This window comes from Bubalus kerabau, chromosome 8, assembly GCF_029407905.1.
Source record: "Bubalus kerabau isolate K-KA32 ecotype Philippines breed swamp buffalo chromosome 8, PCC_UOA_SB_1v2, whole genome shotgun sequence".
In the NCBI taxonomy this organism is placed as follows: domain Eukaryota; kingdom Metazoa; phylum Chordata; class Mammalia; order Artiodactyla; family Bovidae; genus Bubalus; species Bubalus kerabau.
The window spans coordinates 102,225,978-102,250,168 of record NC_073631.1 but is presented as its reverse complement, the minus strand read 5'-3'; the positions used below and the strand labels follow the sequence as shown (position 1 = coordinate 102,250,168).

At 46.9% G+C, this 24,191-nt stretch overlaps 1 protein-coding gene across 2 annotated transcripts in view; it reads left to right on the top strand.

Annotated features, from left to right (window-relative positions):
- The window catches only part of LOC129659535 (solute carrier family 23 member 1-like), a 246,646-nt gene extending 223,320 nt beyond the window's left edge, over positions 1–23,326 (top strand). For both annotated transcript variants that reach the window (XM_055590989.1, XM_055590990.1), the window contains 8 exons: positions 5,945–6,126; positions 8,041–8,161; positions 9,236–9,392; positions 10,074–10,327; positions 18,958–19,122; positions 19,501–19,609; positions 20,860–20,955; positions 22,463–23,326. In XM_055590989.1, coding sequence (XP_055446964.1) covers positions 5,945–6,126; positions 8,041–8,161; positions 9,236–9,392; positions 10,074–10,327; positions 18,958–19,122; positions 19,501–19,609; positions 20,860–20,955; positions 22,463–22,704 — 1,326 coding nt within the window. In that variant the 3' untranslated portion in view covers positions 22,705–23,326. The remainder of the gene's footprint in view (positions 1–5,944; positions 6,127–8,040; positions 8,162–9,235; positions 9,393–10,073; positions 10,328–18,957; positions 19,123–19,500; positions 19,610–20,859; positions 20,956–22,462) is intronic.
- The last annotated feature ends 865 nt before the right edge of the window (positions 23,327–24,191 follow it).

Sequence of the window (24,191 nt, the reverse complement as noted above, 5' to 3'; positions counted from 1 at the left end):
GTGCTGAGTAGCAGACTAGTTAGGAATGGCCCTTTCAGAGGGAGAGTGGCTGAGTAGCTCCTTTGGGCCACCTCTGCACCAAATGCCCCACTCAGAGCTGAAGCATTGGGCATCTGCCAGGGTCAGCCCTCATTTGGTGTGGACTCAACCACCAACACTTCTGTTATCTCAGGAGTGCTGTGCTGGTTGGGATGCTGGTATGAGACCAGTCTGAGCCATAACTTGTGAATTTCAGCCAGAACTTTCTGCTGTTCTTCCCTTTCAAAAACAGCCTTTCTGCACATGCCTGTGCTCTGATGTGCAGTCCAAGAGCACACCAGACGCAATGTACTTCAGTGATCTATCAAGTCCTTGTGCTTCATTTCTTTTCTCAAGGTGGACTCAGAGTTAACAGGAGTTTTTAGTATTTAATAAACTTTTCCGTGTAGCTCTAGACCAAGACATATCTAAGGATTTCATTTGTCAAGCTGGTGGGCCCTGGATTTTTGCCAGGTCAATTGGCCAACCTTCAAATGCCATTTGTCAAACCACTTTTTTCAAAGCAGGGTATATTTCTTGTTCAGTGCAGCCTATTTGTACTGTATCATCAATAGCATGAATCACAAAACACATGTGATTTGAGGTTTGGTTTTGTTTCTGCTCTCCCCCAGGGAGGCAATACTTGGCTTTGGTAAATGCAAATTAAAACTAAGCAAAGAATAAGAATGGGAATTTTAATTAACTATCAAGTTAAGAAAAAAAAAAAAAGAGGGATTTTATTCGAGCCATACTGAGGATTATAACCTAGGGAGCAGATTGTCATGGGAACTGTTTCACCTGTTAGTAGTCAAAGGCATAGTCATATACATTTTTGAGGAAAAGGATCATATGTTAAAATGACATACTGATATTTCATGTAAAGTTCACCAGGGATACATTGTCCAGGTAAGCACATAGAAGGGAGAAGCAGGTCACCCAACAGACTCCCGAAAGAGCTGAGAAAGAACACTATTCTTTCAAGAAGTTACCTTGCTATAACCTAGAGGGGTGGGATGGGGAGGAAGATGGGAGAGAGGTTCAAGAAGGAGGGAACATATGTATACCTATGGCTGATTCATGCTGATGTTTGGCAGAAACCAACACAATTCTGTAACGCACTAATCCTTCAATCAAAAGATAAATAAATTAAAGAAGTTACATTGTTAACATCAGAAGAAAGAAAAAAACTCTGCTTTACAGTTTATCTGGCCCTTCCATCTTTGAAGAGCTCCGGTTAATGTGTAATGTGGGTGGACACTGCATTTTAGGGAGGGAGGAGGCACAAACAAACAGAAGGAATTTAATATTTAATTTTTTTCTTGTCTTCCTTTGTTGTTGTTGTTGTTCAGTCGCTCAGTTGTGTCTGACTCTTTGCGACCCCATAGACTGCAGCATGCAGGCTTCCCTGTCCTTCACCATCACCCAGAGTTTGCTCAAACTCATGTCCATCGAGTTGGTGATGCCATCCAACCATCTCATCCTCTGTCATCCCCTTCTCCTCCTGCCTCCAATCTTTCCCAGCATCAGGGTCTTTTCCAGTGTGTCAGCTCTTCATATCAGGTGACCAAAGGATTGGACAAAGGATTGGAGCTTCAGCTTCAGCATCAGCCCTTCCAATGAATATTCAGGATTTATTTCTTTTATAAATCAAATTATAAAATAATTTGATCTCTTTGCAGTCCAAGGGATTCTCAAGAGTCTTTTCCAGCACCACAGTTCAAAAGTATCAATTCTTTGGGGTCAAGCCTTCTTTATGGTCCAGCTCTCACATCCATACATGACTGGGAAAACCACAGCTTTGACTATACGGACCTTTGTTCGCAAAGTAATGTCTCTGCTTTTTTAATATACTGTCTAAGTTTGTTATAGCTTTTCTTCCAAGGAGCAATCATCTTTTATATTTAATTTTTTTTCTTGTCTGCCTTAAAATATGAATTTTATTTCATCAGTTTCTTTACCCTGATCTGCTAGATGCCAGGGGCACGATTTCCCTTTCACTTAGACTTACTGAGAACTATAATTCCTTTTCTTAAAACTTATTTTTGGCTGGGCTGGGCCTTCGTCGCTGCGCATGGGCAAGCAGGGGCTACTCTCTAGTTGTGGTGCGTGGGCTTCTCGTTTCAGTGGCTTCTCTTGTTGCGGAGCGTGGGCTCCAGGGTACCTGGGCTTCAGTAGGTGAGGCACATGGATCAGTAGTTGCGGCTCCCGGGCTCTAGAGCACAGGTTCAATAGTTGTGGCCCATGGGCTTAGTTGCTCTGCGGCATGTGGGATCTTCCTGGATCAGGGATGGAACCCGTGTGTCCTGCACTGGCAAGTGGATTCTTTGTCACTGAGTGACCAGGGAAGACCCAAGCACTATAATTTCTTATACAAGAATCTCTTGTCTTCGTACTATCTGAGAAGAAAGGTCCAACAAGTTAATTTGTCTCCTCTCCTGCCCGAGCTCTTCTGTTGCTCAAATCCTTCCTGTGTTCTAATGACGTGGCTGCTCTAACACTGTAATAGTCAGAAGCCGTTACCTTGTTCTGAGGACACAGTACTAGTAGTGAGAGGATGTTTAGGGATGTGGGTCATGCTGAGCCTGCACCGAGCACAGGATCCCAAGCGACAGACATAACCGTGTTTCTTTAGTGTGTTCACTATTCTTGTGTTTCTGAGTCCTCTAAAGCAAGAGTCAGCAAGCTGTGGCTCTTGGACCAAATCTAGCCTGTAATCTGTTTTGTGCTGTGCTCAGTCGTGTCTGACCCTTTGTGACCCCGTGGACTGTAGCCCACCAGGCTCCTCTGTCCATGGGGATTCTCCCGGCAAGAACACTGGAGTGGGTTGCTATGCCCTCCTCCAGGGATCTTCCCAACCCAGGGATCGAACCCAGTTCTCCTGCATTGCAGGTGGATTCTCTACTGTCTGAGCCACCAGGGGAGCCCAAGAATACTGGAGTGGGTAGCCTATCCCTTGTCCAGGGGCTCTTCCTGACCCAGGAATCAAACTGGGGTCTCCTGCATTGCAAGTGGTTTCTTTACCAGCTGAGTTACCAGGGAAGTTACCCAATCTGTTTTCTACTCCTTACCAATTAAGAATAGTTTTTATATTTTATTTATTTACTATTGGCCACACCATGCTGCCAGGTGTGTGGTATTGAACCTTTGCCTCCTGACATGGAAGGGTGGAGTTGTAACCACTGGACCACCAGGGAAGTCCTGGTTTTTACATTTTTAAGTTGTTTAAAATTAAAAAAAGAATATGTGACAGATATTACACGTGGCCCACAAAACCTGAAATGTTTACTATCTGACCAGTTACAGAAAAAGTTTGCCAACCCCTGCTCTAGAGCACAGGGCCCAGGGTAGGGGTTCCTCTTGCCCAGATCCAGAACAGTAGCCTCCACTCTTTCACCACATCACTTCCAAGTGTCTGAGAGTGAGCACAAACCCAGAGTCGTAGCTGTGGTATTTTAGCTCCATCTGCTGGTCCAGGGCTTTTCACCAGTGCTGTAAACATGGGAAAGTTTTTCCAAGTTTCAGCTTCCTTTCACTGATCAATGGATTGGTTTAATTCACTGAGCCAGCCTATTGGATGGAGAAGGCAATGGCACCCCACTCCAGTACTCTTGCCTGGCAAATCCCATGGACGGAGGAGCCTGGTAGGCTGCAGTCCATGGGGTCGCTGAAAGTCGGACATGACTGAGTGACTTCACTTTCACTTTTCACTTTCATGCATTGGAGAAGGAAATGGCAACCCACTCCAGTGTTCTTGCCTGGAGAATCCCAGGGACGGGGGAGCCTGGTGGGCTGCCGTCTATGGGGTCGAACAGAGTCGGACACGACTGAAGCGACTTAGCCGCAGCAGCAGCAGCCTATTGGAATTCAAGGTAGATTTTTCCATGTTTCACTGGGTTCTATTTGTTGACACACATCTCAACTCTTGTAACCACCAATGGTTAGCAGTCCAACTCTACATCACAATAGTAGCCCACAAATGAAAGTGAGGCATATACAGGACCAATAGTCATGTCATTTCTTTCTGGGAGATAAGAAGTAATAGAGAGGACAGGTAAATAGTCATTATGTTGTAAGAAAATGGTGGTAGGGAAGAGATGGCAAGCTCAGGTTTCAACACATTAGACCAATTTAAACTTCACCTTCTGGTATTATGGTAGTTTAAAAAATTTTTATATAGTTGTGTATGCTTATTTATAATTGAAATGAATGACAGCAATGATAAAATGGCTAGGTGGGAGAAATTAGGATTGTTTTGTTACTATAAGTTATTTATGCAACTCAGAAAGTGGTATAGTGTTATTTGAAAGTGGACTTGAGTTCACTGTAAATGTTTATTGCAAACTCTAGGGCAACCACGAAAAGGGAAAACAATGGATAATAGTGATGCTAAGAAAGGAGAGAAAATGGAGTCATATAAAAATATCAGTTAAAACCACCAAAGGCAGAAAAAGAGTAGAAGACAAAAACAAAGAGTAGAAGACAAAAAAAGAAATGAAGACCAAGGGCAATAAGTAAAAAATAGTAATGGATATGGTGGATATTAATCCAACTAGATCAATAATTACTGTGAATGTCATTGCTCTAAAGGCACTGATTAGAAGACCAGAGATTGTCAGAGTGAATAAAAAAATAAGACCCCACTGTATGTTGTCCAGATGAAACCTACTTTGATTATTAAAAAATTTTATTGGAGTAGAGTTGATTTACAATGTTGTGTTAGTTTCAGATGTACAGAAAAGTGAATCAGTTATACATATATCCACTCCTTATGTATAGACCATTACAGAGTACTGAGTCGTGTTCCCCATGCTATAGAGCAGGTCTTTATTAGTTATCTGTTTTATATATAGTAGTGTGTATATGTCATCCTCAGTCTTCTAATTTCCCCCGCCCCTATCAGGGGATCTCTTATCCCCTGATAACCATAAGTTTGTCTGCTACATCTGTGACTCTATTTCTGTTTTGTAAATAAGTTCATTTGTACCTTTTTAAAAAAGATCTATATATAAGTGATATCATATTATATTTGTCTTTCTCTAGAAACCTACTTTAAATATAAAAATACATGTAGATTAAAAGTAAATAGATGGAGAGGAATATACTATATTAACACTAATCAAAAGAAAGCAGGAATCAGACTTCTTTCTTTCTTTTCTGGGAAATCAGACTTCAAAGCAAGGGATAAAAAAAGAAAGTATAACACCCAAATAAGTAAAGTAAAAAAAGAGAAATAAAAATGAGTCCCATAGCTCAGGGGTTGGCAAACTACAGCCTGTGAGCCAGATCTGGCTGGTTGCCTGTCTTCTGTTTGTTTTTTGAATGGTCCGCAAGCTAAAAATGGTTTTATATTTTAAATGATTGAAAAAAATCAAAAGAATATTTCACGACAAGTCCAAATTGTACAAAATACAAATTTCAGGGCCTGTCCATGGAGTTGAATTAGAACATGGGCAAGCTCATTTGTTCCCATCTTGTCTGGAAAAGTTTCGACTGAGCCTGGACAGCCCACAGAACCTCAACAATTCACTCGCTGTCCCCTTTGCCAGCCTCTGAGACAGAAAGTAGGAAAACAGAGAAAAGTAAAGCAGCAAGACGGTCAATACACTACTGGGTAACACCAGTATTACAAGTCACCAGCATTCTCACCATGATAACCTTGAAGTCTACTTTCTGAAAAACTTCACATAAGGTGAAAATGTCCAACAGACAGTTGACAATAGAGGACTGGAGAGAGGAATGAGGTCAGAGATCGCCTTCCATTGGTTCCTTTAGGGTCCAGGTTTGCCCCCTTCCCTGCCTCTGAAGGTACCACCGATCCCGGGGGCCTGGGCTGGGCTGAGGCCTCGCCCCACCGCAGGCCCCACCCAGCCACAGGCCCCGCCCCGCCGCGAGCTCTCACTTGATGAGCCGCACTCTTCCTCTTCAGCTGCAGGGAGCCGTCTTGGTTGCCTCCTGTGTCCAGATGCTGGTGGGCTTCTCAGGCCTCATTGGCTTCCTCATGCGCTTCATCGGCCCCTTGACCATTGCTCCCACAATCTCCCTGATGGCCCTGCCTCTCTTCGATCCTGCGGGTGATGACGCCGGGATCCACTGGGGGATTGCTGCCACGTAAGTACCCTCCTGGGTGGGAGGGCCATTTGAGTTCCCTCTAGAGGAAGGTTACCCAGTTAAAAGAGTGAGTCCTGGATATTGGCAAGCTCAGGTGGTTTACAAGTACTTTCATGAACATTTGTCGTTGTTCAGTGGCCAAGTTGTGTCGGACTCTTCCTGACCCCATGGACTGCAACATGCCAGGCTTCCCTGTATATCTCACCATCTCCTGGAGTTTGCCCAAGGTCATGTCCATTGAATAGATGATGCCATCCAACCATGTCATCCTCTGTTACCCTCTTCTCCTTCTGCCTTCAAACTTTCCCGTGTCAGGGTCTTTTCCAATGAGTCAGCTGTTCGCATCAGGTGGCCAAAGTACTGGAGCTTCAGCTTCAGCATCAGTCCTTCCAAAGAGTATTCAGGGTAGATTTCCTTTAAGATTGACTGGTTTGGTCTTGCTTTCCAAGGGACTCTCAAGAGTCTTCTCCAACACCACAGTTCAAAAGCATCAATTCTTCAGCACTCTGCCTTCTTTATTGTCCAGCTCTCACACCCATACATGACTACTGGAAAGACATAGCTTGGACTAGATGGACCTATGTCAGCAAAATGATGTCTTTGCTTTTTAACACACTGTCTAGTTTTGTTATAGCTCTCCTGCCAAGAAGCAATTGTCTTCTAATTTCATGGCTGCAGTCACCATCTGAAGTGATTTTAGAGCCCAAGAAGAGGAAATCTGTCACTGCTTCCACATTTCCCCCTTCTATTTGCCATGAAGTGATGGGACCAGATGGCATGATCTTAATTTTTTTAATATTGAGTTTTCAGCTGACTTTTTCACTCTCCTCTTTCACCCTCATCAAGAGGCTCTCTAGTTCATATGCATTATAATACCTTAAAAAGCAGTGAAATGGCAATTTAGAATATATTATTACTATTTATTTGTTAGGCAATGGCACCCCACTCCAGTACTCTTGCCTGGAAAATCCCATAGACAGAGGAGCCTGGCAGGCTGCAGTCCATGGGGTCGTGAAGAGTTGGACACGACGGAGCGACTTCACTTTCACTTTTCACTTTCATGCACTGGAGAAGGAAATGGCAACCCACTCCAGTGTTCTTGCCTGGAGAATCCCAGGGACGGGGGAGCCTGGTGGGCTGCCGTCTCTGGGGTTGCACAGAGTCAGACACGACTGAAGTGACTTAGCAGTATTTGTTATTAGTCCTCTCAGACAATGAGTTCATCACAGGCAGTGTCTAAACATATTTAGTGCAGAGTTCACAGATGGCTGATGCTACCTGTCTCTTGCCTCCTAGGTTTTCACTGAGCAAATATTTGTACACCTCCAGCTCCGGGGAAGGGTACAGAGACATAGCCCAGCTCTCAAGCATTTGGTAGTTGAGTGGAGGGTTAAGATGAGTCCAAGTACCTGTGATACCAGGAGACAGTGATGAGGGTCCCAGAGCGTCAAGCTTGTTCAGGGAATGGGGCGGTGACAGCCAGCTTGTGGGGGATGGAGAGGGCAGGGGAAGAGTGTCAGGAAGGCTTAGGAGTGGGGTGGGGAAGAGGCCCTCAACATTTAAACAGAGCTTTGGAGGAATTTGGCAACAACAGATGGATGTGTTCATTCACATGGGCTTTGACCCTGGCCTCAGTGGCTCCAGTCTGGATCTATGCAGCTGTCATGCTCATTTCTCAGGTCCAAGGAATAGTAGTCCTCTGCCCACTCTTCCTCTTCAGCCACCGGCAGCCTCTGAAAGGGGCCCACCGACCTGTTCCCAGCTGGCAGGATGCAGAGCAGGGCCTAGATGAGGACCTTCCTAGCACAGCCCCTGCTCCCCAGACCCAGAAGCACATGGTAGCCTAGCTTCCTGGAGCCTCGCTCTGGATGAGCCCCAGCTCGCCAGGTTGGGTGTGGTTTGTTTCTGTTTCAGGACCATCTTCCTCATCGTGCTGTTTTCTCAGTACCTGAAAAACATCGCAGTGCCCGTGCCCGTATACGGACGAGAGAAGAAGTCTCACACCTCTAAGTTCTACCTGTTTCAGATCTTCCCTGTAAGAAGCACTCCCCACCCGCCGCCATTCTTAGCTGACTCACCTGGAGAGTGAGGGGCAGCCTCTTGCTCACCCAGATGGGCCTCAAGTCAAATGCTCTCTACCTGCAGTGGCCTCTCCTCCTCGGCCTCCCCTAACTGCTCCTCCCCACCCTGCCCATGGGTGGTGGGAGCATTGGCTTAATGCCCTACAGCACCTCCCTCAATGCTTCTCTCCTGCGGGAGCAGAGCGCTTGCCCCAGGTTGCTACAGCGGTCGCCAGTGTGGGACGGCTTCCTCATGTTTCCCGGGATGTCCTCAGAGCATGGCCCTGGGGGAGGTAGCCAGAATCTCCACTATGGGTGCAAAATGAAGGGCCAAGATGCTTAGGTTCTTTCTCATTGGTTCCTGGATGATTCAGATGGTGCCTCCTTTTTCAGAGCCTTCTCTGTTGAATTTGTTCCAATCTGTCAAGCAGGCACAGTTGCCAACCCCATAAAGGTGTTTTCAGGTTTGATTCACCTATGAACTACATTCTGCATTATAAAAAAGATACTTCCATATAATGATCTCATTGATCTTCCACAACCCTGTAGGCCAGTGGTTCAGAAGTTCAGTGTGCATAAGATTCACTTGGGAACATTACTAAAAATACAGATGTCCGGAGATTATAAATCAATACATCTGAGGACCCCACTTTAAGAAATCCTGCTTCAGGCTCTGCAGAGCAATGGCTGAAATTCCATTGTACAGATGAGCAAACTGAGGCTCAAGGAGTTTGAAGCAAGTCATGTGACCAGCAAACAGTAGAAAGGGAGTCAGCTTGCAGTCCTTCTGACCCAGGCCTTGTCTACTTTCCTGGACATTTCTGCCTCTACCTGGCATGAGGTCTCCCTAAGGTTTACTGTCTGTGTTCCTTTACTGTGTTACTTATCCACTGACACACAGATTTCTGTTGTCACTGGGAGGGTTCCTAATCCAACACTTCCTCATTTTGAAGAGCTTTCCTGAATTCTCTCTTTTGCCCAACCTTGCTGGGAGGTGTGGACAGGGGCAGGGAGTGGGACCAGGTGTGAAGGGCACCTCCCTTCCGCAGGTACTGCTGGGGCTCTGCATCTCGTGGCTGCTCTGCTTTGTGCTCACAGTCAGCGACGCCCTCCCTTCAGCACCCACAGCCTACGGGTACCTGGCCCGCACTGACACCAAAGGCAACGTCCTGAGCCAGGCTCCGTGGTTTCGCTTCCCTTACCCAGGTAATGAGCAGACTGGGCCCTTGCTGCCTGGGACACATGCTTCCTAGGTCTGTCCATGGGGCTCAGGGCACCAGAGCGGGTGGTGAATAGCGCCACGGGGTGGGGGGGAGAATGTTCTCCAAGGGACCTGACAACAGCCTATGGTGGGTAAAAGCACAGAGGAACCCCGACCTCCAGCCAGCATCTGGGTCTCCTCCTGGACTTGGTGGGTCCCACACAAGGGAGGCTCGGGACTGAATGAGAACATTTCTGGGTTGGAGGTCAAGGCCATCCCTTAGGCCTCTTCTGGTCTCCTTTCCCTGCAGTTCTTGGCTCAGGTTGTATGAATAAGCACGTTTCAGTGGTGATAGGCAGGAGTGGCCTCAGGGGCTAGGGAGCTACAGCCTCCCTGAGTAAGTATCTGGACTTCAGAATGCTTCAGGGCCTTCCTGGGAAAAGGCCGGGCTGCTGGTTCTTTGTGCGCGCTGTGACCTCAAGGTCAGGGCATGGGACGCCCCCGCCCCCCCAGGGAGGCACGGGTAAGGCAAGGGTTGAAGACAAAGTCTCAGGACAGTTGTGGGGCTGGAAGACGTGTTGCCCAGCTTTTAAAGCCTTCTGGAGAATCCTCTCGGAAAGAAATTATTTGGGGTCCAGTAACCTGTTGTCTTCTGGGTTAATATTCCCTCTGCATTGCATTTTCAGGACAGTGGGGCCTCCCCACCGTCAGCCTGGCTGGGGTCTTTGGGATCATCGCAGGAGTAATCTCATCAGTGGTGGAGTCAATAGGCGATTATCATGCCTGTGCCCGCCTGGTGGGGGTACCACCCCCTCCGAAGCACGCCATCAACCGAGGCATCGGCATCGAGGGCCTGGGCTGCCTGCTGGCAGGGGCCTGGGGGACAGGAAACGGCACCACCTCCTACAGCCAGAATGTGGGAGCACTGGGCATCACCAGGGTAAGGCTGCAGACATTGGTCCATGGGTATGTGTGTGTGGCAGGGGTGGGTGGTGGGTGTGCAGGCTAAGTACCTGGATCTGTCATCCATGTCTTAGTCTCTTATTGTTGCTGCAACAAATAGCCACAAACTTAATGGCTTTCAACAACCCAAATTTAGTATCTTACCAACCTGGATGTCAGAACTCCAACACAGGTCTCACAGGACTACAGTAAAGTTATTAGCGGGGCTACGTTCCTGCCTGGAGGCTCCAGGGGAGAATCCATTGCCCTGCTTTTCCCATCATCTAGAGGCTCCCCACATCCTTGGCTATGGCCTCTTTCCCCCATCTTAAAGCCAGCAGCATTGCATCTTCTGACCTTTCTTCCCTTGTCACGTCTCCCTTTGACTACACCTGGGAAAGACTATCTGCTTATGTGGGTATGTGTAATTAGACTGGGCCACCTGGCTAATTCAGGATACTCTCTCCATCTCAAAATCCTTAAGTCCCCTTTGCCATGTGAGTTTGGGATCAGGATGTGGACATCTCTGAGGAGCCGTTATTCTGCTACTGTTCTGACCTTCTTGGCTGCGGTCACCTGTGCCTGCGTGTCCCAAGGGTGCCTCTCATTCAGCATGGCCTCTGTGATGTTCAGCCCATGCCCCCGTCTTACCTCTCCTCCTTGTAAACCTTGTCCTGTGGATTCACCCAGGGCATCCTTATTGTCTCTGACCTGCACCCCTCACAGTGGATTCTGTCTTCTCTGTGTGCCTGTGGCCCTCCTGTCCTCTTGTCTCCCAGCAGGACCACAGCTTGATCAATCATCTCTCACCTGAACATGGCAGCATCCCTATCTCTTCCCAGGATCTTGCCCATCTCTCATCAGGCTGCCACCTGGCTGCCCAAGGATCTTAGTTCCTACTTAAAATCTCTTCTGGGCTCCCATTTTCCACAGGAAAGCCCCATAAGTTCAGCATGAATTCTTCAAGATGGTGCTTTCTAAGACGGCTTAGAAAAGAATATTATTACGATGTTGCTTTCCTGTCTGCTTCAGTGCAGAGGTGTGGTGTTTCCCAGAACAAGTGAAGTCAGCTTTGGAGAATACAGAGCCCGCTATTCATTCCCCTCGCTGCATTTTCTGATCGCGCCCTCAGACCCACCCACTTCTGTGTCTGCATGGCCTCGGGCCCACAGGGGGAGCTCAAACGCGTGGGCAGCAGCAGAGCCAGAGCCCAGCCCTGCAGCAATGGACACCATGGACGCCTGGGTACTTCCCCAAAGTTTCCAAACCTTAGTGCAAGTGAAAGGAATGTTTTTCCATGTGAGGACCACTGACCCACACAGAAATAGAACAGGAATGGGCTACATGAGTAAAAAGCAGCAACTATTTTTCCTGCTAAAGGAAGCAAATATCATGCAGAACAGAAAATTATACTCAATAAATGGAACAAAAATTTTTTTGATGTATCATTTCTAAATTAAGGCTGTTTAGAGTACAAGGAATGATGCTAAAGCTGAAACTCCAGTACTTTGGCCACCTCATTCGAAGAGTTGACTCAATGGAAAAGACTCTGATGCTGGGAGGGATTGGGGGCAGGACGAGAAGGGGACGACAGAGGATGAAGGATGAGATGGCTGGATGGCATCACCGACTCAATGGACGTGAGTCTGAGTGAACTCCGGGAGGTGGTGATGGACAGGGAGGCCTGGCGTGCTGCAATTCATGGGGTCGCAAAGAGTTGGACACGACTGAGCGACTGAAGTGAACTGAGAGTAGAAGGAAGGAGCAGGAAAGAAAGGTACATGAGCAGGGTGCAAATCCAGTTGTTCAGTTGCTCAGTTGTATCCTACCCATTGCAACCCTGTGGACTACAGTTCAGTTCAGTCCAGTTGCTCAGTTGTGTCTGAATTTTTGTGACCCCATGGACTGGAGCACACCAGGCCTCCCTGTCCATCACCAACTCCAGGAGTTTACTCAAACTCGTGTCTATCACGTCTGTGATGTCATCCAATCATCTCATCCTCTGTCATCACCTTCTCCTCCTGCCTTCAGTCTTTCCCAACATTGGGGTCTTTTCCAATGAGTTGTTTCGTCCCATCAGGTGGCCAAAATATTGGAGTTTCAGCTTCAGCATCAGTCCTTCCAGTGAAGATTCAGGACTGATTTCTTTTAAGATTGACGGGTTGGATCTCCTGTAGTCCAAGGGACTCTCAAGAGTCTTCTCCAACACCACAGTTCAAAAGCATCAATTCTTTGGCCCTCAACTTTCTTTATAGTCCAACTCTCACATCCATACATGACTACTGGAAAAACCATAGCTTTAACTAAATAGACCTTTGTTGGTGAAGTAATGTCTCTGCTTTTTAATATGCTGTCTAGGTTGGTCATAGATTTTCTTCCAAGGAGCAAGTGTCTTTTAATTTCATGGCTGCAGTCACCATCTGCAGTGATTTTGGAGCCCAAGAAAATAAAATCTGTCACTATTTCCATTGCTTTCCCATCTATTTGCCATGAAGTGATGGGACCGGATGCCATGATCTAGTTTTCTGAACATTGAGTTTCAAGCCAACTTTTTCACTCTCCACTTTCACTTTCATCTGGAGGCTTTTTAGTTCTTCCCCTTCTGCCATAAGGGTGGTGTCATCTGCATATGAGGTTATTGATACTTCTCCTGGCAATCTTGATTCCAGCTTGTGCTTCATCCAGCCTAGCGTTTCTCATGATGTGCTCTGCATATAAGTTAAATAAGCAGGGTGAAAGTTACTCAGTCATGCCCGACTCTCTGTGACCCCATGGACTGCAGCATGCCAGGCCTCACCATCTCCCAGAGTTTGCCCAAACTCATGTCCATTGAGTCAGTGATGCCATCCTACCATCTCATCCTCTGTTGTCCCCTTCTTCTCCTGTCTTCAGTCTTTCCCAGCATCAGGGTCTTTTCTAATGAGTCAGCTGTTCGCATCAGGTGGCCAAAGTATGGGAGCTTCAGCTTCAGCATCAGCCCTTCTAATGAATATTCAGGGTTAATTTCCTTTAGGATGGACTGGTTTGATCTCCTTGCAGTCCAAGGGACTCTCAAGAGTCTTCTCCAACACCACGGTTCAAAAGCATCAGTTCCTTGGTGTTCAGCCTTCTTTATGATCCAACCCTCACATCCATATATGACTACTGGAAAAACCATAGCTTTGACTATACAGACTTTTGTGGACAAAATAATGTCTCTGCTTTTTAATATGCTATCTAGGTTGGTCATAGATTTTCTTCCAAGGTGCAAGCATCTTTTAATTTCATGGCTGCAGTCACCATCTGCAGTGATTTTGGAGTCCAAGAAAATAAAGTCTGCCCTTGTTTCCATTGTTTCCCCATCTGTTTGCCATGAAGTGATGCGACCAGATGCCATGATCTTTGTTTTTTGAATGTTAAGTTTTAAGCCAGCTTTTCCACACTCCTCTTTCACTTTCATCAAGAGGCTCTTTAATTCCTCTTTGCTCTCTGCAATAAGGTGGTGTTATCTGCATACCTGAGGTTATTGATATTTCTCCTGGCAATCTTGATTCCAGCTTTTGATTCATCTAGTCCGGCATTTCGCATCATGTGCTCTGCATATAAGTTAAATAAGCAGGGTGACAATATACAGCCTTGATGTACTCCTTTCCCGATTTGGAACTAGTCCGTTTTTCCATGTCCGGTTCTAACTGCTGCTTCTTGACCTGCATACAGGTTTCTCAGGAGGAAGGTAAGGTGGTCTGATATTTCTGTCTCTTTAAGAATTTTCCAGTTTGTTGTGATCCACACAGTCAGAGGCTTTAGCATAGTCAGTGAAGCAGGAGTAAATGTTTTTCTGGGTTTTTCTTGCTTTTTCTGTGATCCAGTGGATGTTGGCAATTTGATTTCTGGTTCCTCTGTCTTTTCTAAATCCAGCTTGTGTATCTGGAAGTTCATGGTTCACGTACTGTTGTTGAAACCTGGCGTAGAGAATTTTGAGCATACTTTGCCAGAATGTGAAATGAGTGCAATTGTGCAGTAGTTTGAACATTCTTTGGCATTGCCCTTCTTTGAGATTGGAATGAAAACTGACCTTTTTTAGTCCTGTGGCCACTGCTGAGTTTTCCAAATATTGGCATATTGAGTGCAGCACTTTCACAGCTTCATCTTTTAGGATTTGAAATAGCTCAGCTGGAATTCCTTCACCTCCACTAGCTTTGTTCATAGTGATGCTTCCTAAGGCCCACTTGACTTCACACTCCAAGATGTCTGGCTCTACATGAGTGATCACAGCATTGTGGTTATCTGGGCCATTAAGTCCTTTTTTGTATAGATCTGTGTATTCTCTCCACCTCTTCTTAATATCTTCTGTGTCTATTAGATCCATACTGTCCTTTATTGTGCCCACCTTTGCATGAAATGTTCCCTTAGTATCTCTAATTTTCTTGAAGAGATCTCTAGTCTTTCCCATTCTTTTGTTTTCCTGTATTTGTTTGCGTTGTTCACTTAGGAAGGCTTTCTTATCTCTCCTTGCTATTCTTTGGAACTCTGCATTCAGATGGGTATATCTTTCCTTTTCTCCTTTGCCTTTCACTAGTTTTTGGTTCTCTCCTAGTTGGTGGGGTGGGAAGTAGGGGACAAGTGGTGGAGTAGGGGGAGGAATTAGGTTGGTCAGAGACTTCCCATCACTTCTCTAGGGTGTTGTAGCTTCCAGCCCAGATGTCAGTCATGAGACCAAAAGAGGCCCAGGGCTACATGGTAAATTCTGTGGTGGTAGGATTTGGGATGACCTGCCGTTCATGAGATCATCAGTGTATCCAAAGGGCGTTGGTTGAACCTGAAAAGTTGATTCACTGTGCTTAGATTCATGCTTAGTTCCCACAGTTCATTGCTAGGCTTGTAAACAAAACAGAAGTTTCCTTTGATGCGGTAAATTCTTTTTTTTTTTTTTTTGATAGGCAAGAAGTAGCTTTATTAATATAGGATAACTTTAAGAGATGCAGCGGGCAGGCGAGGGAGGCCTGCTGATGTGGTAAATTCTTATGACATGTTTTCTTATGAAGTCAGTTAAATAAATTGTGCTCATGGTCTTCTCAAGGCAAGAATACTGAAGTGGTTTGCCATTCCGTTCTCCAGTGGACCATGTTTTGTTAGGCCCTGAATAGCGGGGGCATGCCCTTCAGCCACTCCATGTGGCCAGAGGACTTGACTGGTGCCCTGGTTGTGCCGCTGCTGGTCCTCGCTGAGCGTGTCAACCTTCACCAGCCGCCAGGTGGCAGTCAGTGGTCAATGTGCTCTTAAGCTGGGAAGAAAACTAAGCAAAGGTGAAATCTGCTACTCTATCACTGCATTAACAGACTTCAAGTTGTTGACATTGGAGTATCTTAAAATTTTTAAACATTGTGGTAGAAGACACATAACATAAAATCTACCATCTTAATATTTTTGAAGTGTACAGTTCAGTACTATTAAGTGTATCCACCCACAATGCTGTGCAACAGATCCCCAGAGCTTTTTATTCCTACAAAACAAACTACCCTGGAGTATCATTTTAATGTTTTTGTTTGTTTCTTTGTTTTTTTTTTTTACATTTTGGCTGGGCCACATGGCATGTGGGATATTCCTTCCATGACCAGGGATGAAGCTTGCACCCTGGGAAGCCCTGTCAAATATTGCCCATATATGCATGGACTTATTTGTGGGCTCTCAATTCTGTCCCCTTGGTGTATGTGTCTGTTTTTATGCGAGCACCATACTGTTTTGATTACTATAGTTTTGTAGTATAGTTTGAAATCAGGAATTGAGATGCCTCCAGCTTTATTTTTCTTTTTCAGGATTGCTTTATCTATTTGGCATCGCTTGTGCTTACATATGGAGAGGGCAATGGCACCCCACTCCAGTACTCTTGCCTGGAAAATCCCATGGATGGAGGAGCCTGGTGGGCTGCAGTCCATGGGGTCACACAGTGTCGAACACAACTGAGCAACCTTCCTTTCACTTTTCACTTTCATGCATTGGAGAAGGAAATGGCAACCCACTCCAGTGTTGTTGCCTGGAGAGTCCCAGGGATGGGGGAGCCTGGTGGGATTCTGTCTAGGGGTTCGCACAGAGTTGGACATGACTGAAGCGACTTAGCAGCAGCAGCAGCAGTGCTTACATAAGCATTTTAGGGGCTTCCCTGGTGGTTCAGATGATAAAGAATCCCCCTGCAATGTAGGAGATCTGGGTTTGATCCCTGGGTTGGGAAGATCCCCTGGAGAAGGGAATGGCTACCCACTCCAGTAGTCTTGCCTGGGGAATTCCATGGACAGAGGGTCCTGGTGGACTACAGTCCATGGGGTTGCAAAGAGTGGACACAACTGAACAACTGACACTATACTACTATATATAAGCATTTAGGATATTTTTTTCTATTACTGTGAAAATGCTGTTGAAAATTTGATAGGGATTGCATTGAATCCGTAGGTGGCTTCAGTAATATGGACAGTTAGCAATACTAATTCTTCAAGTCATGACATAATATATCTTTGCATTTATTTGTGTCTTCTTCATTTTCTTTCCTCAAAGTCTTATAGTTTCCACCTCCTTGTTTAAATTCATCTTTAAATATTTTATTGTTTTTGATGCTATTATGAACGGGTATGTTTTATTTCTTTTTCAGATGTTTTATTATTAGTGTGGAATGTGGCATTTATGTACATTGATTTTCTATTCTGTAACTTTACTGAATTTACTGATTAGTTCTAACAATTTCTTAGTGGAGTCTTAGGATCTTCCACATATGAGATCATATCATCTGCAAATAAAGATAATTTTACTCCTACCTTTTTTATTTGGATGCCTTTTATTTCTTTATGCTACCTGGCTCCTATGGCTGTGGACTTCCAGAAATGTGTTGAATAGGAGTGGTGAGGTTGTCACCCTAGTCTTGGTTCTGATCTGATCGTAGAAGAAAAGTTTCCCACCTTTCAGCCTTGAGCATGATGTGAGTTGTGGGCTTTTTATATTTGCCTTTAGCTACATTCTTTCTCTATTTGATTTGTTGAAAGTTTTTTTTTTTAATCAACAAAGGATGTTCAATTTTGTCCAGTGCTTTTTCTGCATCTGTTGAGATGATCATATATTTTTATCTTTCATTCTATTAATGTGGTGTATCACATTTACTGATTTGCATATGTCGAGACATCCTGGCATCCCAGAGATAAATTCCACTTGATCATGGTGTATGATCCTTTTAATGTGCTGTTAAATTAGGTTTGCTAATATTTTGTTGATAGTTTTTGTATCTATATTCATCAAAGATATTGGTCTGTACAGTTGACCCTGGAACAATATGGGAAATGGGGTGGGAGTAGGTGCGCCAACCCTCCTCACAGCCAAAAACCCTTGCATAACTTATAGTTGGATCTTTGTACATGTGGTCCCTCCATATCCGTGGTTCCCTCTTATCTGTGGTTCCACATTCACAGATTCAGCCTACCATGGACTATTTAGTGCTGCAGTGTTTACTGTTGAAAAATATCTGCATGTAAAGGAACCTGCTGCTGCTGCTAAGTCGCTTCAGTAGTGTCCCACTCTGTGTGACCCCATAGACAGCAGCCCACCAGGCTCCCCCATCCCTGGGATTCTCCAGGCAAGAACACAGGAGTGAGTTGCCATTTCCTCCTCCAATGCATGAAAGTGAAAAGTGAAAGGGAAGTCACTTAGTTGTGTCTGACCCTCAGCGACCCCATGGACTGCAGCCTACCAGGCTCCTCCATCCATGGGATTTTCCACACAAGAGTACTGGAGTGGGTTGCCATTGCCTTCTCCGGTAAAGGAACCTGCTGCTACTGCTGCTAAGTCATGTCAGTCGTGTCCGACTCTGTGCGACCCCATAGACGGCAGCCCACCAGGCTCCCCCATCCCTGGGATTCTCCAGGCAAGAACACTGGAGTGGGTTGCCATTTCCTCCTCCAATGCATAAAAGTGAAAAGTGAAAGGGAAGTCACTTAGTTGTGTCTGACCCTCAGCGACCCCATTGACTGCAGCCTACCAGGCTCCTCCGTCTAGGGGATATTCCAGGCAAGAGTACTGGAGTGGGTTGCCATTGCCTTCTCCAGTAAAGGAACCTATGCAGTTCCAAATTATTGTTCAAGGTTCACCTGTACGTTCTTTGCTTGTAGTGCCCTTATCTGGCTTTGGTCCTGCCAGGGTACCAATGCTGGCCTCCTATAATAAGCTTGTGAAGTAAGTATTATTAATTCCACCTGATAAATTTGAAGGCTGATATTTGGAGAGGTTAGATAACATGCGTAAAGCCGCACAGCTAGTTAGAGGCAGAGTTGGAACTGGCTCTCAAACTCCACTCTTAAGCATTGGGCCACTCCTTCCCAAAAGAGACTTCTTGCCACTTCTTCACAAAAAGCTGCCCAGAGAAGGAGCACTGGAGTCAGGACTTGAAGATAGGTATGAGAGCAGCAGAGAGGAGAGGTGAGGGCAGAGGCTGGGACCCAAGATCACACCCTCATCCTTTCCCTAGCCCCATGAGAAGTAGAGGGAGCTCCTCCTGCAGGTCCCCTGGAGCTGTTGTTTGTGATTCCCCAGGAGGAGCGCAGAGGTCTCCAGGGCATGTGGCCTGGTTGGAGCTCAGCCACCATCTCTATCCCTTCTCCCTGCGTGCTGCAGGTAGGAAGCAGGGTGGTGATTGTCGCTGCGGGCTGCGTGCTGCTCCTGATGGGCATATTTGGGAAGATCGGGGCTGCATTTGCCACCATCCCGACACCCGTGATCGGAGGCATGTTCCTGGTGATGTTCGGGGTCATCACTGCCGTGGGGATTTCCAATCTCCAGGTGAGGCAAAGCACCCTTGGAAAAGCAGCAGCACTGCATCTCCTGAGAGGAGCCCATGGGGATGGAGATGAATGGAACAGCCCAGGGACAAGGGAGGAGAAGGGCATCCTCCAGTCCAAATGCACCGGCCCCAAATGGAGGGAAGAAATAACCAGGAACATCCAAACTTCTGAAAAACAAAATTGGATCCGTTTGGATCGGATTATCCAAACCACTCAGCTCTCAGGGTCAAGGGGGAGTTGGGACTTGACTGGGAGCCTGTGCCCTCTGAATCCAACCTCCCCCTCCAGCCTCCAGTGATGGGCGAACAGGGGGCACTTTAGTGGGGTGCTTGGTGTTCAGTATAGGTGCTGATGGCTCCGGGCCTCTCTCTTGCAGTACGTGGACTTGAACTCACCCAGAAACCTCTTCATCTTCGGCTTCTCCATCTTCTGTGGGCTTGCCATTCCCAACTGGGTGAACAAGAACCCAGAGAGGCTCCACACAGGTGATTCTCCATCCTCTAGACTGTGACCATTCCAGGAGCAGAGCCGGTGGGGCCCTTGGTTCCCGGAAATTCCTGTCACTTCTTTTAAATTAACTATAGTCACCATGTTGTACATTACATCGCCATTACTTATTTCCAGTTTTGTTGAGATACAACTGGCATACATCACTGTATGATTCCAGGTATACAGCATAAAGTTTTGATGTACATCCATTGTGAAATGATTACCAAATAAATCTAGTTGACACCCATCATCTCACATGGATACAATAAAAAGAAGTGGGGGAAAAAAGAAAAACATTTCTCCTTGTGGTGAGAACTCTTAGGGTTTATTCTGTTAAGAACTGTATGGTTAACATACAGCAGCAATAACCATAGTTTTCATGTTGTACATTACACTGCTCATCCTTATCTCATAACTGGAAGTGTGTACCTTTTGATCACCTTCCTCCAGCACCTCCTTCTCCCACTTCCCGCTTCTGGTAACTGCAAATCTGATCTCTTTTTCTATGAGTTTTTTTTTTTTTTTTAAGAGTCTACATATAATAAGAGAGATCATACATATTTGTTTTTCTCTCTCTGATTTATTTCACGGCACAATGCCCTCAAGATCTATCCATGTTGTGTAAATAGCGACATTTCATTCTTTTCCTTATGGCTGGATAATATCCATTGTAAACACACATTTTCTTTAGTTGCTCATCCACTGAAGAACACTTAGGTTGTTTCGATATCTTGGCTGTTGTAAATAATGCTACTGTGAATGTGGCTGTGCATGTGTCTTGTTGAGTTGGTGTTTTCATTTTCTTTGAATAAATACCCAGAAGTGGAATTGTTGGGTCATAATGATGGACAGGGAGGCCTGGCGTGCTGCAATTCATGGGGTTGCAAAGAGTTGAACACAACTGAGTGACTGAACTGAACTGAATGGTAGTTCTATTTTCAATTTTTTAAGGAACATCCATGCTGTTTTCCATATGGCTGCACTAATTTACAGTCCCATCAATGATGCATAAGGGTTTCCATTTTTCCACACCCTTGCCAACACTTCTCAGTTCTTTCTGGGAAAAGCCATCCTCACAGGTGTGAGATGACTACCTCACTGTGGTTTTGATTTGCATTTCCCTGCTGTCAGCGATGCTGAACACCTTTCATGTACTCGTTGGTCATCTGGACATCTTCTTTGGGAAAGTCTCTGCCAAGATCCTCTGCCCATTTTGTAATCCCTGTCACTTTTGTCTCCACTGTAGGGATTCTTCAGCTGGACCAAGTCATCCAGGTGCTGCTGACCACGGGCATGTTTGTTGGTGGATTTCTGGGATTCCTGTTGGACAACACCATCCCTGGTAGGGCTCATCTCTGCCCTGTAAGCTGGCAGTGTGGGTAGATGGTCAGCATTAGGGCCAGCCGCGTTGCTTCCCTAGCCTCAGTTCCCATGTGAGGCTGGGCACAGCATACCCTGAGCGGGTCCAGGGTCTGGGTGGGGTGATTTAAAGTCCCTGTCTACAAGGTCTACATCCTTACACCGTGCTCAGCCCTCCCGTATCCAGGGTAAACCAGGGCAGCCCGGTGTCCACACAGAAAGCCTCTAGGCAGTATTCTGAGGAGTGTGAGGAGGGGGGTTAGGGCTTCAACATATGATTTTGTGGGTGGGTGGGTGAGCACAGTTCAGCCCGTAAAAGGACCCCAAGGTGGGAAACACCAGAAGCAAAGTGCAAAAGGCACAGCCCCAGCTCTCTTAGAGCCTGCAGTCTGGCTAGGGTGGGAGAGAACACAGTATAGATTCATATCCCAACCAAAGCCATAGCTGGTGTGCTGTGCTCCAGGTGCTCTGTACTGAGCGTACAGAGAGCAGCAGGACATGCCCGGCCTTCTGGAGCCTCACAGGCTCATAGGAAAGGGAGACACAACCACAGACCCTTACAATACAGGGCACTGAGTGTGGCGATGAGCACACCAAACACATCAGTGCTGAGGATGTGTCCGGTGATGGGTGCAGAGTTGTCCTCACTGGGGGCTTTCTGTGCTCCCTTCTTGGTCCTCCGACAGTTTCTTGAAAGGACCTCTGTAATAACTCCTGCTTATTCTGATATTCTGTTTTCCACATTTCTTCTCTCCACCAAATACAAAAGACACCTGCATTCCAGAAACATTGAAACATAGAAAGGTCCACCCTGGAAGAGGAGGAAAGAACAGTGGTTCATAGAAGGTCATACCCTAGAGCTCAGAAAACTCCTGGTGATGAGCTGAGTTGTTGTTGTTGTTTAGTCACTCAGTCACCTATGACTCTTTGTGACCCCATGGACTGCAGCATGCCAGGCCTCCCTGTCCATCACCAACTCCCGGAGCTTACTCAAACTCATGTCCATCGGGTCGGTGATGCCATCCAACCATCTCATCCTCTGTGTCCCCTTCTCCTCCTGCCTTCATTCTTTCACAGCATCAGGGTCTTTTCCAGTGAGTCAGCTCTTCTCATCAGGTGGTCAAAGTATTAGAGCTTCAGCTTCAGCATCAGTCCTTCTAATGAATATTCAGGGTTGATCTCCTTTAGGATTGACTGGTTGGATCTCCTTGCTGTCCAAGGGACTCCCAAGAGTCTTCTCCAGCACTATAGCTCTAAAGCGGCTGTTCTCTGGCGCTCAAGCTTTCCTTATGGTCCAACTCTCACATCCACTGAGTTGAGTTGGGTGGAGTTGAGCTAAGCTGATTCTTGGGGTGGGCTGGGAGGAGGAGAAGGATGAGCTGCCGGCAGGACCAGGGCATTGCGAACTGGCCTCTCCAGAGGCTCCTCCTGCCCAGGTCCGCCAGCTCCCTTGGGGCCCAGTCCCGACCTCGATCGCTGTCTCCTATTAGGAAGTCTGGAGGAGAGAGGTCTTCTGGCATGGAATCAAGTCCAGGAGGAGTCTGAGGAGACTACGAAGGCCTTGGAGGTCTACGGCCTCCCCTGGGGGATCGGCACCAGGTTCTGCACGTCCTCCTGCGCCCAGTACCTCCCCTTCTGGCCCAGGGAAGGCGAGGTGGGAGTGCGCCAGCTCTCGCTCTGCCCCTGGGACTCAGAAGAGGGGCCCCGGAGGGCCACAGACACCCGGATGTGAGAAGGCTCCTTCTGCACCGCCCCCACCCAGTGTGCTCCTCGTCCCACCCACCATGGGAGGTACCCTGTCGACCTGAGCGTCTCTGCATCCCACACGTGGTGGCAGAGTTAGATAAGTGTTAGATTAAGGCCAGGGCAAGTGTGCTGTGACCTCCGTCAGCGAGTCAGCGAGGTCTAGCCTCAAGCTACATCCTTACAACTTGTCAGCCCTCCCGTCTCCAGGGTAAACCAGGACAAACCAGGGCAGCCCAGTGTCCGCACAGAAAGCCTCTAGGCAGTATTTTGATTCATTGGGACGCAGAGGCTTTGGGTGGGGTAGGGAACAGAGATGGGGCTGTTAGCTGAAAGGTGACAGTAACATTTCTCTTCTTCCGCAAAGAAGTATGAGGCCTGCTGACCCCTCCCATCCAGATTCCTCCCAATTAGGCCCCTCCCCTCCAGGTCCCTGCCACTGGGAAACGCTGAGCTTGTGCTAAGTCATTCCGTCGTGTCCGACTCTGTGCAACCCTATGGACTGTAGCCCGCCAGGCTCCTCTGTCCATGGGACTCTCCAGGCAAGAATACTGGGGTGGGTTGCCATTTCCTCCCCCAGGGGATCTTTGCCCCCAGGGATGGAACCCACCTCTCTTACCTCCCCTGCTTCGGCAGGCAGGTTCTTTTCCACTAGTGCCACCTGGGAAGCCCCTGTAAACACTGAAGGGTCTGCAAAGCTACAGTCTCTGCATATGCCCAGTGCTAGTCCTTGGAGTCAGATTGTGCATCACAGGATGGTATGGTGAGGCAGTGAGCACTGGGGGTGTGGGTCAGATGGCACCAGGTTTGGACCCTAAGACTTAACCTGCACTTCAGGTTCTCACAGGGACGTGAAACAGCCAATGCCTTGGAGAGGCCTTCAGTGGAGGGGAGCCGCTGTTGCCATGATTTATAAACTGTTCAGAGCAGGTGAGCCTGCTCTCTCTGCATCCTCAGTGGATTAGTCAGGATTCTCTAGAGAGACAGAGCCAATAGGGGGTGTGTACATACATATATCTATGTATATACATATATGTCTACAGAGAGATATATATACATACATACACACACACACACACACATATGGGGAAGGCAGATGGAGAGATTGACTTCAGGATTGGGCTCAGGTGATTGTGGAGGCTGGCAAGTCTGAAGTCTGCAGGGCAGGCCATGCAGGCTGGGACGAATTGCAGCTGGAATCTGAAAGCAGTCACTGGAAGAATTCCCTCTTCGTGAGGGAGGTTAGGGCTTCTCTGATAGCTCAGTTGGTCAAGAATCTTCCTGCAATGCAGGAGACACTGGTTCAATTCCTGGGTTGGGAAGCTCAGCTGGAGAAGGGATAGACTACCCACTCCAGTATTCTTGGATTTCCTCTGTGGCTCAGCTGGTAAAGAATCTGCCTGCAATATGGGAGATCTGGGTTCGATCCCTGGGTTGGGATGATCCAAGGTGAATGGCTCCAGAACTCTGGCCTGG